This window comes from Macaca thibetana, chromosome 1 (assembly GCF_024542745.1).
Source record: "Macaca thibetana thibetana isolate TM-01 chromosome 1, ASM2454274v1, whole genome shotgun sequence".
In the NCBI taxonomy this organism is placed as follows: domain Eukaryota; kingdom Metazoa; phylum Chordata; class Mammalia; order Primates; family Cercopithecidae; genus Macaca; species Macaca thibetana.
This window is the reverse complement of record NC_065578.1, coordinates 164,986,316-165,001,701: the sequence shown is the minus strand read 5'-3', so window position 1 is coordinate 165,001,701 and position 15,386 is coordinate 164,986,316. Positions and strand designations below refer to the sequence as shown.

Genomic DNA, 15,386 nt, shown 5'->3' with positions numbered 1-15,386 from the left:
TTTCTATCATTGTTGTAGTAATTATAACAATTATCTTATGGTTCTATATTTATGAAATGAATTTGAAATTTGAAACGTTTCTTGTACTCTCGTTGTTTTGCATATTTTAAAGGAAGCATGATCTTTTTCTTGACGGTATTTTGGGCTTCTAGAAGAAGAAAACAATGTACAAAAACAAATTATTGCTTCTTTTTTTTAAAGAGAAAACATTGGATTTGAATTATAGTGACTCTTTGGCAGAATTTTACAGTTTTTGTTAGCATGATATATATAGTGAAATTAAAAGATAAAATGTACTAGGGGTTAATGCAAAGTTTGGCCCATATATCAAAATAGCCTTCTGCGTAAGTCCGGGTTATGGGGCCATCAGCCATAATTATCAAAGGTTTCTTTGAAGGCCTAAGAGTTTAAGCTGAATGTAATGTGCTCACGAACCAGTGCCATCTTTGCATTAATAGGTCTTAAATATTCAGTCTCATTAGAGGGTGCACTAGCCTGGCCCCACAAGAATGTCATGTTTGGCTTGGAGAGTACAGAGGGGACTGTGGGTGTGAGGGGAATGGTAAAAGGCATGGAAGAGTGTGCTCATCAGTACTTCAGGAATCTTGAAAAGGCTCAGGCATATCTAGCCAAAAAAGAGAAGATATAAGGGCAAGTGATAGTTAAAATAGGCTTTTTTTTGTTATATTTTAAATAGCTAGAGATGCTAAAATGATTGCCATCAGGAATGTAAAAGGTAATATTCCAACTTTAGCAATAGACAGTGTCTGACTGTAGTAGATGTTCAGTTAGTGTTTACCCCATAACTTAATATTGAATGAATGAGTCCATGAACAAAAAAGTGAACAAAAGAACTAAGACAATCGGTAAAATTTATAACCTGAGTTTTGTCTCAAAATGGGGATGGCCACTGTGCCCCTGCCCCCAATATCTTATAATTATTTCTCTCATAGCATAGTGAAGAGCCTCTTCTATGTATTTACTTAAGCCATTTGAGACAGAAATCATATCTCATTCATGTCTATTTCCCTAGCAGCCAGCATAGTGCGGTAGTAAACTTCTTGCCACTGGACATATTCTTTGAAGAAGTTAAATAACTGTCAGGAAGTTAAGTATTTCATGCATTAGTTGACAGTTTGGACTAAATGATTATATATTTTTGTAAGGTCCATTTCAACTCAAAGATCTTTGCAAAAGAAAAGAAATATCAGAGAAATACTAGGTTGGGTGGGACAAGTTTATAGTCTGTAAACTAAAGACAAGTTCTAAGGAGTTCCTATCTAAAAGTTCATGTTGTATCCTTCTTATTTAATTAACTTTTTCTTTTTAGGCTTTCCTATCTCACATAATATATATAAAAATATATATTATATATATGTTCTAATGTATTCCTTGTTTATTCCCCTCACTAGAATGTAAGTTCCTCAGGTGCAGGGATTATTGTCTCTCTAGTCTGCTACTGTATCATCAGTGTGTAGGACAGTGCCTGGCATAAGTTCAATAAATATTTGTTGTTGAGTGAATGGATGTCTGCAAACTTACCCTAGGTGTCACCTACATATATGAAAATGATCAGCGATTGTGTGTATTGTGTGTATATTGTGTGATTGAAAATTTTTCTGACATTTTTAATTACAGAAGGCCTTACGACCGGATATGGGCTATAATACATTAGCCAACTTTCGAATAGAAAAGAAAATTGGTCGCGGACAATTTAGTGAAGTTTATAGAGCAGCCTGTCTCTTGGATGGAGTACCAGTAGCTTTAAAAAAAGTGCAGGTAAGATGATTTTAATTATGTAAATCAATGTAAAATTATACTATGTGAATTATAGATGATAAAATTATATCCTGAATGATTGGGTACTGATAGCCTTAAGTTGAGAATGCTGGGAAAGAATGAACGCTGTATTTTAAAAGCCAGAATCAAGTGTAGTATAGAATGGAAATATTAGTTTTAACACTATTTCTAGGCTTTAAAAATTTAGCTGGTATTGAACCTCAAAAATCTTTCACAACTCTAGATTTTAAGAGACAGATTTGAGTTATCACCATTACTTCTACCTGGACATTTAACTAGCTGTGGAATACTCACTGAAGTTCTACAGCTGTAGGCATTGTAGTCAGAAACTAGAGTCACAAAATGTACTGCCCAAAGTTAGTAAATGGAAGTTAAACTATACCAGCAAAAAAAATGAAAGGAAAATGAAGTGAACTTTATTTACTTGGAAATAAAAACGAGGCAGATAAAATTAGAACATGGATACCTAACTTTAAAATCCCTTATTGTATTTGTGTCATTCTGGAATCAGATTTGCTCTGTAATCCAGACCCTTTTCTGTCTTCTTGAATTCATTTATCTTGCTCCAGCTCCTCTTTCCAAGTCCTGCCCTAACCCTGGAGTTGCAGTCCCACTGAGCTACCCTGGAATGCTCACTTGCCAGAGCCCTGTAAGTTTCACTTGCCCTAATGAGATCCTCTGGCCTAGAAAGTACTTGTCTTTCTGCCTTCCAGTGTGCATGACATCAAACAATAAATCACACAGTGACTCATACACTTTTACTTCCCTTTTTCAATTATGGTAATAGTTATTCTTCACACGTGCTACAGCCTATTTTGCTTTGCAAGTCTGTTATCTTTTTTCTGCAGAGACCTGTGAAATCTAAATGTCCTTTTTTTTTTTTCTTTAAACTTCTTAAGGTGATTAGTATACTTGTGACAGCCAATATAGAGATGAACAGTTTTAATTTACATTTAAAAATGAAACAGTAATGATTTATAAAAGGTTTTATATGGTGTATGTGTTAGATGTAAATAATAATAGAGATATCCCCGTATCCACAAACCAGCTTAAGAAATAAATATTAAAAATATTTTCAACATGTGTGTGCCACCCCCTTCCCTCAGAGATAACCATATCCTGAATGTAATGTTTATCATTCCTTTGTTTTTCTTCATAGTTTTTCCTACACTAGTATGAACTTCTAAAATAAAATTGTTTACTTTTGTATTTTTTTTGAACTTTACATAAATGAAGCACGTTTTATATATGTATCTCACACACACACACACACACTCACAGAGCCTGCTTTTTTTCAGATAGCATCATGTTTGAGGAATTAGTCTGTGTTGGTGCGTGTGCTGTAGTTTATCCTTTTTGCTACTGTATAATATTCCCCTGTTCTTGTTGATTGCTGTTTAAGTTGTTTACAGTTATTTGCTATTACAAACAATGCTTCTCTGATATTCTCATGTCTTTCCTAGTATACACATACAAGAATTTCTCTCTTGTTTGTGCTTAAGAATGAAAATGATTGAGCCACAGGGGATGCATGTGTACTGCAAGTTAATGCCAAATTGTTTTCCAGAGTTGCACTGGTGTAAGTTTTCACCAGCAGCATATAAGAATTGCAGTCTTCTCTGTTTTCATATGCCACTCAGAGCTTAAGAAAACACAATATGGAATGTAGTTATTAGTGTTTATGAAAGAGATTACTTTTGGAACAATTATTCCCTTACAAAAGAACTCTTCGATTCATTTTTAAAATGTATTAAATTTGTACTATGATTTCTGAGCACCCAGGGAAATAAAAAAGAAACTAGTGGTATTATTCCTGCCCTCCAGGGGAAAAAGAGTCTATCTAGAACAATTTAATGTTAAACCCTGTGGCATGGGTTCCTGATTTAAATAAGAGTTCACAGAATGGAGATGTCAATTTGAGCTGTTGGAATTGGTGGAATTGGAACTTAAGCCAGGCTATAAATGTGAGCCCAGATTGTGGTGAGCATTGGAACCAGGCAGAGGAATTTGAACTGTAGGCAATTGAGGATGCACTGTGGACTCTCAAGTAGAGTAACAATCTTCAAAATACATTATTTTCAAAGTAACATTTCAAGCTCAACATACAGAATAGAGCGGAGAGAACATAGCTGCCAATCTGCCACAGGTTGTCAAGATGGGAGGATGGATGGATTGAGATACATTTGGAGGTCTCTGGGGACACTTGGATCCCTTCTCTGAATCTGAGTGTGGAAAGGAGGGCTCAGTTCTGTCTCTAGTGATTATTTTTTACATTACAGAACCTTCTTATTAGAAATAGAAAGAAAGAATGGAGGAGGGGTGGAAGGAAGCAGAAAAAAAGCTCTTGCTGCATTTTTCTATTGATTGGAAATTTGGATAAGTGTGAGTTAATTTGCACAATTGTATTTCCCTTCAGTATTAATTGGATATTACCCTCTAGCTGCCTCTGTTTACGCTGTGATAAACCTCAAATTACTGCAGGAAGTTAAAGTTTATTCTTTTGGATTATCCCATTCCTTTCTGCTTTAGTGTTGATATTGTGACATCTTCTAGTTTAAACCTAACTGCTTCATAGAAGAGAGAAATGATATTGTGAAGATATTCTTTGCTTATTTATGAGGGAGCAGTGCCTTAAATCTTTGTAAGGAGAAATATATTTGCATTTTAAACATATTATTGATACTTGTGATGCATTACACTTGTGCTGATCAGGAAAACCTATGGTTCTTTCTTTTTAAAAAATCATTTCTGCAGCTTAAAATTAAAAAAAATTTAAAATATTGCTGACCAATGCTTTTCCTTTTGAAGAATGCTAACCTAACTCTTTACAAAAAACCTTAAAGAATTACATATTGAATTTTTTCATGCCACTTTTTATTTTAAGGCTATATTACTTGTTTCAAGAACTGTATTACCGTTCCCAGGTCCACTAGACTCCTTGAATACTTCGGTTGAGTTCATAAGCTAAATTATTGGTTTTATCATTCATTTATCTGCTTACAAAGTTTTAATGAGATAACATCCAGAATCCTCAGCTTAGTTTTTAAGACCCTTCCCTACTTTGTGCCACTCCATTTAGTTCACTTATTCAGGGCCGTTAACAAAGGATGTGCTCAGCTCTGGCCATTTTACTGCAAGTTTGCCTGTTACCTGTATGGAAAAGAAGAGTGTGTGTGCTAAATGCATGTTACTTCTTGGAAATCATAAAGGGATCTGAGAGCCTACAGTATATGGCAACATTAACCAATCTTTTTGAAAATGTACCTGTATCCCGTCATGGTTCATTTGCAAAAAAAATAAGATGGTGCCTTAACTAATAGAACAATTGTGAAATTCTCTGTACCAACTTTTTCTCTCTTGCCTCCTTCTTTAATGCTTCCCTTCCTGCTGATCATTGAATCCATTCCTCCAGTATTTATTGACCACCTAGTGTTTATTGGTCGGTGGATAAGGCTTTAGGAAAATTAAGATAAATATAATGAGACTCATGGGATTCTAGTGGGGTTACAACAAAGACACCACTAACATAATGAGATAGGCACTGTGATAGGAGCAGCCTTGAAGAGAACAGGTGTGAGGAGGAGCTTAGGAAAGAGGCTTCACAGAGTTTGTGAGCTGGCTCTCAAAACTTACGTTCTTTATGTTGGAAGATTATCAAAAACTTTTTTTGATCTGGTATATACAATCTCTTATATTTTGCTCATTGATTAGAGCTATAGGATTGAAGTTGGTTTTTATTTTATCAGTCTAACATAGTGTTACAGTAGGGTGAATTTTGGGTCTCTCTGTTTCTTAGTTCTTTGACCATAGTTACTCTCATTTTTAAATAATACGTGAGGTATTTTGATCCTTTGTTCATTAATGCTTAATTTCTCTTTGCTTGCTCTTAACTATATTTCTAGATAACACTATTTTACTGTGTGACAGCCATTGTCAGTGAGAATTCTTTTAGGAAGAAAAGCTAAAAAGAAACTTTATGTATTTATACAAATAAACATAAAGTGATAATATTGTTCAGATTCACATTTTGATTCAGGTGATCTCAAAAAGTCTTCCCCAAAGTATTCTTTGATATTGAATGCTTACCTTTTATTCACTTACGTTTGCTAGTTGCTTTCAAGTATTTTTCAAGCAAATAACTTTTTAATTTCTTTTAATAAGTTACTTTTTTACCCATGTTAATTTTAGATTCTGCATATTTGCATATAATTAGAAATTAGGATTATATATGATCAGAAATTTGTGGACAATGATAGCACTTCCATAATATATAGAGTGATTTTAATATATTCATAACCTCTGTGGCTCTGTATTCAGTCTCTTTTTCAGTGTTCATTGTGATTAACAAATTTATCTTGTAGCTTTTATGAACTTCATCATTTACTCTATAGACTTCCTTTCAATTTCCAATTGTTATTTGAATAAATGAAAACTAAGCATTTGTAAGAATAATTCATAAATGACATTAAAAAATACAGAACAATTTAGTAAATTAATGTTAGTTTTTACTTGTCAAGGTGGAATAGGCTTTTATCTTAAAAAGTAAAGCTTTTTAATTTTAATTACTTGTACTTGCAATCTTAAGCATTTCTAAGCGGATAAGAAACAGAAGATTTCCAGTTTTGTGGAATGTTTAACATTTTGGGATTAAACTGCTATATGGCAGACACAGTACTCGACACTAGGGACGCAATAGTGGGACACAATAATTAAATCCGACATTTTTGTGTGGGAAATAGACAATAAATCAAATAATTATAGCAAAAAATAAATCAAATAATTATAGCCAAAAAGGAAATGACCATACTGTGTTATTAGAGACGAACTAGATGGAGGAGAGCATTTTAGATGGAGCGTGCAGCAAAGGCCTCTCTGAGAATGTGAAATTTAAGCTGAGGTGGAGGATAAGGAGTCAGTCATCTGAAGAGTAGTGATAGGAAGGTTCCAGCTGTAGAGCCGGGCACGGTGACTCATGCCTGTAATCCCAGTATTTTGGGAGGCCGAGGCGGGCGGATGACGAAGTCAAGAGATCAAGACCATCCTGGCCAACATGGTGAAACCCTATCTCTACTAAAAATACAAAAATTAGCTGGGTGTGGTGGCACACGCCTGTAGTCCCAGCTACTTGGAGGCTGAGACAGGAGAATCGCTTGAACCTGGGAGGCGGAGTTTACAGTGAGCCGAGATCACACCACCGCACTCCAGCCTGGAGACAGAGCAAGACTCTGTCTCAAAAAACAAAAATGACAACAACAAAAACAACACCAAAAAATTTGCTTAGTATATATTTTTGAGTACTTTGTTTTCTGCATTTTAAATGGTCTTTCTTCTAACAATTTGACATATGCCCTTTTAAGGGGATATTTCTGTTAAGTTACTTGAAGGATTTTGTTTCCTTTTAAAGAAATCTAGTGTTAACCTTTTCAGTTTCATTAGCTATGAGTAATTTTGGCAAAATTTTAAGATGACAAAAGAAAACCTTTAAAATGATTCAGAGAATACCAAGAATTTATCAGTCATTACTTGCCTAACCACAGCTCATCCCTTGCTCTTACCAAGTATAAAATGAGTTTAAAAACCTGAAGAAACTTTGGTAGAGCTGAGTGAAAATGCTGCCTCCTGAAGACTTGTTTGTACATATTATATACAAAATATTCTTACAAAGTCCATATTTTCACCCAAGACATACTGCTTTTTCTTGCTCATAAAATCATCAGACAGCTTTGAATCTTTGTTTGGGAATCACGTAATCTAAATATTCATTATTTATTTTCGTCTTGACTTGTTGGCTAAGAGAAAAAGAAAGATACTTCTGTATTTCCAGTTAAGTGTATTTGACTCAGAATTTAGTTTTGCTTTAGATGTGCCAACAATGCTTATTTCTCCCTGCGTTTGAGGAGTGACTTTTGATATTATTGAAAATTCAGTTAAAAATAAAAGTCAATTGTAATTCTAAATTAATTTTTGTTGCTTGAATTAAAGATTTTCTATGTAGCATGTTTCTATCTTGATATGTTGTATCTCATTATGGTTTCCTAAAACTCATACATAAATTATTCATTCTCATCTCACTCACCCTCTTTTGTTTTTTAAAAATGTTCCACATCAGGATGATGTTGGCCTCATAAAATGAGTTAGGGAGGATTCCCTCTTTTTCTATTGATTGGAATAGTTTCAGAAGGAATGGTACCAACTCCTCCTTGTACCTCTGGTAGAATTCAGCTGTGAATCCATCTGGTCCTGGACTTTTTTTGGTTGGTAGGCTATTAATTATTGCCTCAATTTCAGAGCCTGCTATTGGTCTATTCAGGGATTCAACTTCTTCCTGGTTTAGTCTTGGAAGAGTGTAAGTGTCCAGGAAATTATCCATTTCTTCTAGATTTTCCAGTTTATTTGCGTAGAGGTGTTTATAGTATTCTCTGATGGTAGTTTGTATTTCTGTGGGGTCGGTGGTGATATCCCCTTTATCATTTTTAATTGCGTCGATTTGATTCTTCTCTCTTTTCTTCTTTATTAGTCTTGCTAGTGGTCTGTCAATTTTGTTGATCTTTTCAAAAAACCAACTCCTGGATTCATTGATTTTTTGGAGAGTTTTTTGTGTCTCTATCTCCTTCAGTTCTGCTCTGATCTTAGTTATTTCTAGCTTTCTGCTAGCTTTCGAATGTGTTTGCTCTTGCTTCTCTAGTTCTTTTAATTGTGATGTTAGAGTGTCAATTTTAGATCTTTCCTGCTTTCTCTTGTGGGCATTTAGTGCTATAAATTTCCCTCTACACACTGCTTTAAATGTGTCCCAGAGATTCTGGTATGTTGTATCTTTGTTCTCATTGGTTTCAAAGAACATCTTTATTTCTGCCTTCATTTCGTTATGTACCCAGTAGTCATTCAGGAGCAGGTTGTTCAGTTTCCATGTAGTTGAGCGGTTTTGATTGAGTTTCTTAGTCCTGAGTTCTAGTTTGATTGCACTGTGGTCTGAGAGACAGTTTGTTATAATTTCTGTTCTTGTACATTTGCTGAGGAGTGCCTTACTTCCAATTACGTGGTCGATTTTGGAGTAAGTACGATGTGGTGCTGAGAAGAATGTATATTCTGTTGATTTGGGGTGGAGAGTTCTATAGATGTCTATTAGGTCTGCTTGCTGCAGAGATGAGTTCAATTCCTGGATATCCTTGTTAACTTTTTTTTGTGAGAAGAAATGTTATAATGTATATTTCATGTATATAGATTGATGTGTGTGTTTTTACACACATGTGCTTTTAGCACTTTTCAAAAGTGCTAAATGATATACATTAAGATTTTATTGGTACTTGTTTCTTAAGAATATGCATGAGGAAAAAGGAGAATCTACTTTTAACTTTATATTTCTCTATTGTTTGACTGAAAAAATCATGTGTGATTTTGTAATAAAAAAATTCAAATGAAAATTAAAAAAAAAAAAAAATGTTCCACATCATAGAGACATTGATTACTGAGAGATTAGATACATATATGTCTCCAAGTTTATGATTTTCTTCATTTTAATTACTGGTACTGTATGGGCATTATTCTTTCTCTGTCTCCTAAAACAAACAAACAAAAATACCAGGAATTCCATCAAGATCTAATATACTTATAGTTTTGTGCTTTCCAGTATCTTTGAGTTATCTCAAATTCCTTGTAAATAGCATTTCCTGAGAAGGGCATCAGCATTCATGATGTGTCAAGAATCAGTTATTTCTCATGCCATTTTGATTTAAAGTGCAAGTAGTTTGTGTGTGTGTGTTTCATACCTATAACTAATACCAAGTTCAAAGTTTTCTATTTCCATTAGTGTTTGTTTTCTTGTTTAACATGTTAATATAGTAATCCCTTTGGGGGAATGAATGGCATTTCTATGTGAAATTGCTAAATGTAAAGCTTATTCCTTCAATTCAAGAACTTTTGATTTTACATATATATGTGTATATATATGTGTGTGTGTATATATGTGTGTGTGTATATATATATATTTTTTCTGAATGGCATTACGCATTCCTGCTTATACAAATCAGTTATTGAGAGCCCTTCCAGCCAGCCATACTCACCCCCATTAAGGTTCTTACATCACTTTGAACAAGTAGCACTTACAATTTGCGTGTTAATTTTCTGTGTTGCTGTCTGCATTCTGCATCTGACACTGTGCATCTTAAAGGACTGCAAGATGGTTTTCTTATTTGTAGCTGTAATAAAATCTGATAGTAAGGTGGCATTCAACATGGATTTTTATATGTAGAAAGGGTGGACATTAACAGTTTAAGCTTGTCTGTACTCAGCATCAGGTTATTCATATTAATCATTTGTGTGTAGAGTTAAAACTATGATGCTCTTGGAGAAAATTTCCACAAGATTTTTCCTTCCTCCATAAATGGTGTCATATGGTATGTTCTTTAATACTGGTATTTTTTTAACCCCTGCTATTGGTGTCCATTTATATCTTGCTCATTTTGTCAAAACTTGATGTATACAACAGCTTAATGTTTGCCAAAACATGTCTCACTAGATAGTTTTATGTGAACTTCATGATAGTGATTTGCCACTCATAGTCCTTTCCTTCCCCCACCAACCCCAGCCCCTTTTCCTTTCCTTGCTGTTGTTTCATTGTGTTGCATTCTGTTCCATTCTGAAATCATGGTAGTTAACATGAGTTCACTGTGGCTGACATGGTTAGAATTACTGCTAATGGAGAAACAAGTTAACTCTCTTCAATGTATGTACTGGCATACATATTTCTTCTTCTGTTATTTGATTAAGTGGGAGAAACCTTGATGTAATCTAGTCTGTCTCTTTTTGTAAACCATTAACTAAGTTAAGGCTTTATATTTTTTCAAATCTTAAACAGTATGCAGTGCTCAACTATTTTACATTAAAAGTTGCAGAACGTAAATTTGATACTTGAAGTTTTCATTAGAAGTAGTAGAACCAAAATAATGTTGGTGAAAAAGCATATATATAGTTTTATTTTTTATTTTATTTTATTTTTATTTTTAATTTTTTTTGAGACGCAGACTCACTCTGTCACCCAGGCTGGAGTGCAGTGGTGCAATCTCAGCTCACTGCAAGCTCTGCCTCCCGGGTTCACGTCATTCTCCTGCCTCAGCCTCCAGAGTAGCTGGGACCATAGGCGCCAGCCACCCCGCCCAGCTAATTTTTTTTTTTTTGTATTTTTAGTAAAGATGGATTTTCACCATATTAGCCAGGATGGTCTCGATCTGCTGACCTCGTGATCCACCAGCCTTGGCCTCCCTAAGTGCTGGGATTACAGGTGTGAGCCACTGTGCGCAGCTTGTATATCATTTTATATACTGCTATTTTCACTATGTAAAAGCACATGCATTTGTACAAGAAATAGAAGGGACTGAGCCAAAGCTAAAATTCTTTAAGGCAGTGAGTTTATGGATTTTATTTTTGCTTTATAATCTTATCTAATATCTTCATGGTTTTTTTTAAATTAAGAAAAATTAGAACTTTGTGTATCTTTGGATAGTAAGAATGATATCTAGAAAAAGTTGCCTCTCATAAGCTGTAATTATACACCCTTATTCCATATTTACCTTTATGCATTAGATATCTTTTGTTTCTGTCTGGTAGAACCCTGTAATTCTTTCAAGCTTCACCTCTAATGCTGCCCCCTCCCTACATGGGAGGAATTTCTTCCTTAGGTCTCTAATGCTACATTTTGTACACACATGTATTTTAATACTTCTTAGCTAGTTGTGTATGCATTACACTTCATGACAGCCTGGCTCATTGAGAAAACACTGACTGTGGAGCTAGAACAACCTGGCTTCAAGATTCTGTCATTTACTAGTTTTATGATCATAAGCATATTATTTAATATTTTTGAGCCTCAATCCTCATTTTGTTATTGTGGCCAGTACTACCTATCTTATAAGATTGCAATGAATTTCAAAGCATCATGTGTAAAGAGGCCAGCCCTCTCTGCTGGTGTCTAATAACTACTTCTCTAATTAAAAAGACTTGGATTCTGCCACTCCTTTGACATCGTACCTTTTCTTGGAATGTTAGCTGGCTGAATCAGGAAGACTTGATCAAGCTGATTACTAAAAATGTCATTTTTTAAAATTTGTTATGTCACTAGAGTTTTAATCACCTTGCAGTACTGACTTAGATTTTTTTTTTCCAGTCTCTAAGATATTGCTTTTTTAAATGTTATTTTCCACACACTTAGAACCTTGAGAGATTTGTGTTTTCAGAGACACATGAAATACCTTTTTGATTGTATTTTTTATTTTTATGTTTTTAATGGTAGGTTAATATTTTTCAACCTTTACTTCATTATCTTCCCTTCAAACTGCCTTTTTAGGCATTTCTTCCCAATTACCTCTACCCATTAAATTTTAATTCCACAAATACATCTGTTTATGTGCAATACTGTATGTGTATCTACACTTTATACTTAATAGAGTAAAATTTTGTTACCCTTCTCAAAGAACCAAATTTCACCCCCTTGAAATGATAGCACCCTTGTCAAAAATGCATACATCAGACCTTTTAGACATGATTTGATGGAACAGATTAATAGTTCACTGCTTGGGTTCTAGACGGATAATTCTAAGAATGAATTCTGCTTGCTCTGTTGATTAGCTGTGTGACCTTTTGTCAGTCTCCTTAGCTTTCTAAAGCTTCTCTTCTTCATCTGTAAAATGGGAGTACTACTATTATCATCCTCATAAGGTTGTGCAGTACATTTAGCATATATTAATTGCTCAACATGTATTAGCTATTACTTTATCATCTTAATAATCACAACTTTAATTTTGTTCTTTGGAACTTAAGACCTTAGTGTCAAGGGATATCTAACTGTTCTCTTTATCCATTTTTTAAATACTGACTGCTGAAAATGTAAGTGTTGTTGGTAACGTAAGATACCTGCAGACCTCTATAATAAATAAAAGCTAATCGGAAAGAAAATTCCTTAGTGTACATATAATTACATGTAGAGTATTAAAATGAATTTACATGATAGCTTGAACCATAGGTTATTATTTCATTAAATAATTCTGGGTTCTATTTTTAGATATTTGATTTAATGGATGCCAAAGCACGTGCTGATTGCATCAAAGAAATAGATCTTCTTAAGGTAATTAATGAACTATTGACTCTTTTGAACATAACATTGTGATAAAAGTGATTTACTAAAATATCACACTTAAACACAAAAAGGTTTTTAAGACTTACACTACACTGATTTTCAAGTAATATTATGTAAGGTTGAATTTCAGTATATTGAAGAATATAGTTATTTTTTGGATTTATTGTTAAATAATATAATCAGAACATTTGGTAGGACCAGCTTTTTTTTTCTCATTTCAAACTAGGAAATAGATAAAATGGGCATAAAACATTGAAAAATTTTTTTTCTTGACCACCCCAACAAGATATATTCTAAAGGTTAAGTAATATAAATGCAAATTAGTATTATCTCAACATGTATTATATTGAAATGGTTCACATGCATTTTCTAATGTTTCAAAACCTTTCTCCAGACTTAGACAGAGTGCATCTAAAGAGTATGCCAGGAATTAGCTTTTTAGTTTCTCATCTACTAAAAATATGACTGAGACCTCAATTATTTCTGCACTGATTCGTTTATAGTGAAGTTTCTTTTGAGAAATGCTGTGGCTTATGTTGTATTTTTAACTTTTAGGTAAGATTTGGCTGTTTTTTTATGCCATCCATTTGTGTTAGTGCCTAAAATGAACCAGATTTATGCAAAAAGGAAAAAAGTAAGGTCAAAGCAATGTTTTCTGACTATTTTGTTAGTTGTAGTTATTTCTTGGCACATGAAGTAGCTGGCTTAAATATATGTGAACTTTTACTGTAGAAATAGCACGTCATCATAGAAAATTTGCGGAGAAAACTTTAAGTAGAAAGAAGAAAGTCACCCATACTTTCTGCATAATTTCTCAGAGAAACAATGCATCTCATATTAATGTGTTTAAAGATTGAACAAAAGGACTGTAAATGAGTAGGGACTGATACATGTATTTCTACAAGGTAAAATTTTTCTTAGGGATGATTTTATGAATTGGCTCACATAAATAAGTCCTGTATATTATTTGATATAAAAGCAATAGTTAGATATAGTATAGTAGATACCAGCTGTGTTTTGTCTGCTAGCTGGAGTTATTCTAGGACCAGCCATAACTTCTAAATAGGAGTAAAAAGGGCTACTTTATCATTGAGTGTTCCTAAATGAAAGTTCTCATTTTGAGGATGTAATTTTTAGCAGTTGGTGACCTAATTCTGTCATTTACTTCTTGCATCTGTTGATATACTTATTGGGCTTAGCAGTACTTTTAAATTAAGATTTAAATGTAAAATATATTATTTCTAATAATATTAAGGTGAAATTATACCTTTTACTTTTAATAATTGTAGTATTTGTTTCAAAATTCATTAAAGAAAAATATACTGTCATGTTAAGATTTCTATAATTTAAAAAATACAGTTAAGTTTGTTCTTAAGTTACAAAACTGTGACTCTTAGAAATTTACAGTAAGAAAACTTTCTGATGCCTGTTTTATTTTCTCAGCAACTCAACCATCCAAATGTAATAAAATATTATGCATCATTCATTGAAGATAATGAACTAAACATAGTTTTGGAACTAGCAGATGCTGGTGACCTATCCAGAATGATCAAGGTAAGTTTTTAAAAAATCGTCTTAATGTTTTGTTTTGTTTTTTCTAATAGAATTGTCTGTTAAACATATAGGGATATTAGATATTTTAAACTAAAGACCTCAATGCAAGACTTATCTGGTAGATATGTAATAAATAGTAGATGATTAGTGATCATAATTCTGAAACTGGTTTACTTGGTGATGTTTCCACTGGTCAGCTTAAATATCTAAAACCAAAACCAACTTGGAAAGGGACCAAGATACTTGTCTTCTATAAGTCAAGTTTTGCTGTTTGATTCTCTGAGCAGACCATGCTTGCTCCTGTGTCTCTGGACATGAGTAAAAGGAGGTAGAAAGAGACTCTAGAGCAGCCTGACCTATTTCTGGGGGGGATCCATCAAAGAAAGTGGGATTTGCAGTCAGACCTTGGATATCAACCCCACATAAAAATTGTTTTACCTTCTTTTCTAAGGGCATATTAATTGGGTTTAAGTTCAGCTGCAATTAATAGAAACCCTTAAATAATAGTAGCTTAAAAACTGTTTGTCCTTGGGCCAGTTACTCCTCTGCGTCACATTTTCTAAAAAACAAAGTAATAATATGACCTACTTTATAGGATTGTTGTAATTATTGAATTAATTAACATTTATTAAGAGCTTAGAAGAATGCCTCACACATTGTAAGGCTATGTAAATGTATCTGCTGCTGCTATTATTATTATTGTTATTTTTATTACTTCTCTGTCACGTAAAAGTCTGGGGCTAGTATGGTAGCTCTGTTCTATCAAGAGTATTTTAGAGACCTAGCCTATTTCTAGCTTATCAAGTCACACTAGGCTTGAAGGGACAAAGAGTACATGCTGGCTTTATCTTAAAGCACATTCCTGAGTGCTGCCTGTCACACAACATTTTCAGCTTCATTCCCT

General features: G+C 33.7%; 1 protein-coding gene across 3 annotated transcripts in view; it reads left to right on the top strand.

Annotated features, from left to right (window-relative positions):
* NEK7 (NIMA related kinase 7) overlaps positions 1-15,386 on the top strand; it is a 144,188-nt gene that overhangs the window by 77,088 nt on the left and 51,714 nt on the right. For all 3 annotated transcript variants that reach the window (XM_050765348.1, XM_050765340.1, XM_050765357.1), the window contains 3 exons: positions 1,639-1,779; positions 12,854-12,916; positions 14,372-14,482. In XM_050765348.1, the coding sequence (XP_050621305.1) occupies positions 1,639-1,779; positions 12,854-12,916; positions 14,372-14,482 (315 nt within the window). The remainder of the gene's footprint in view (positions 1-1,638; positions 1,780-12,853; positions 12,917-14,371; positions 14,483-15,386) is intronic.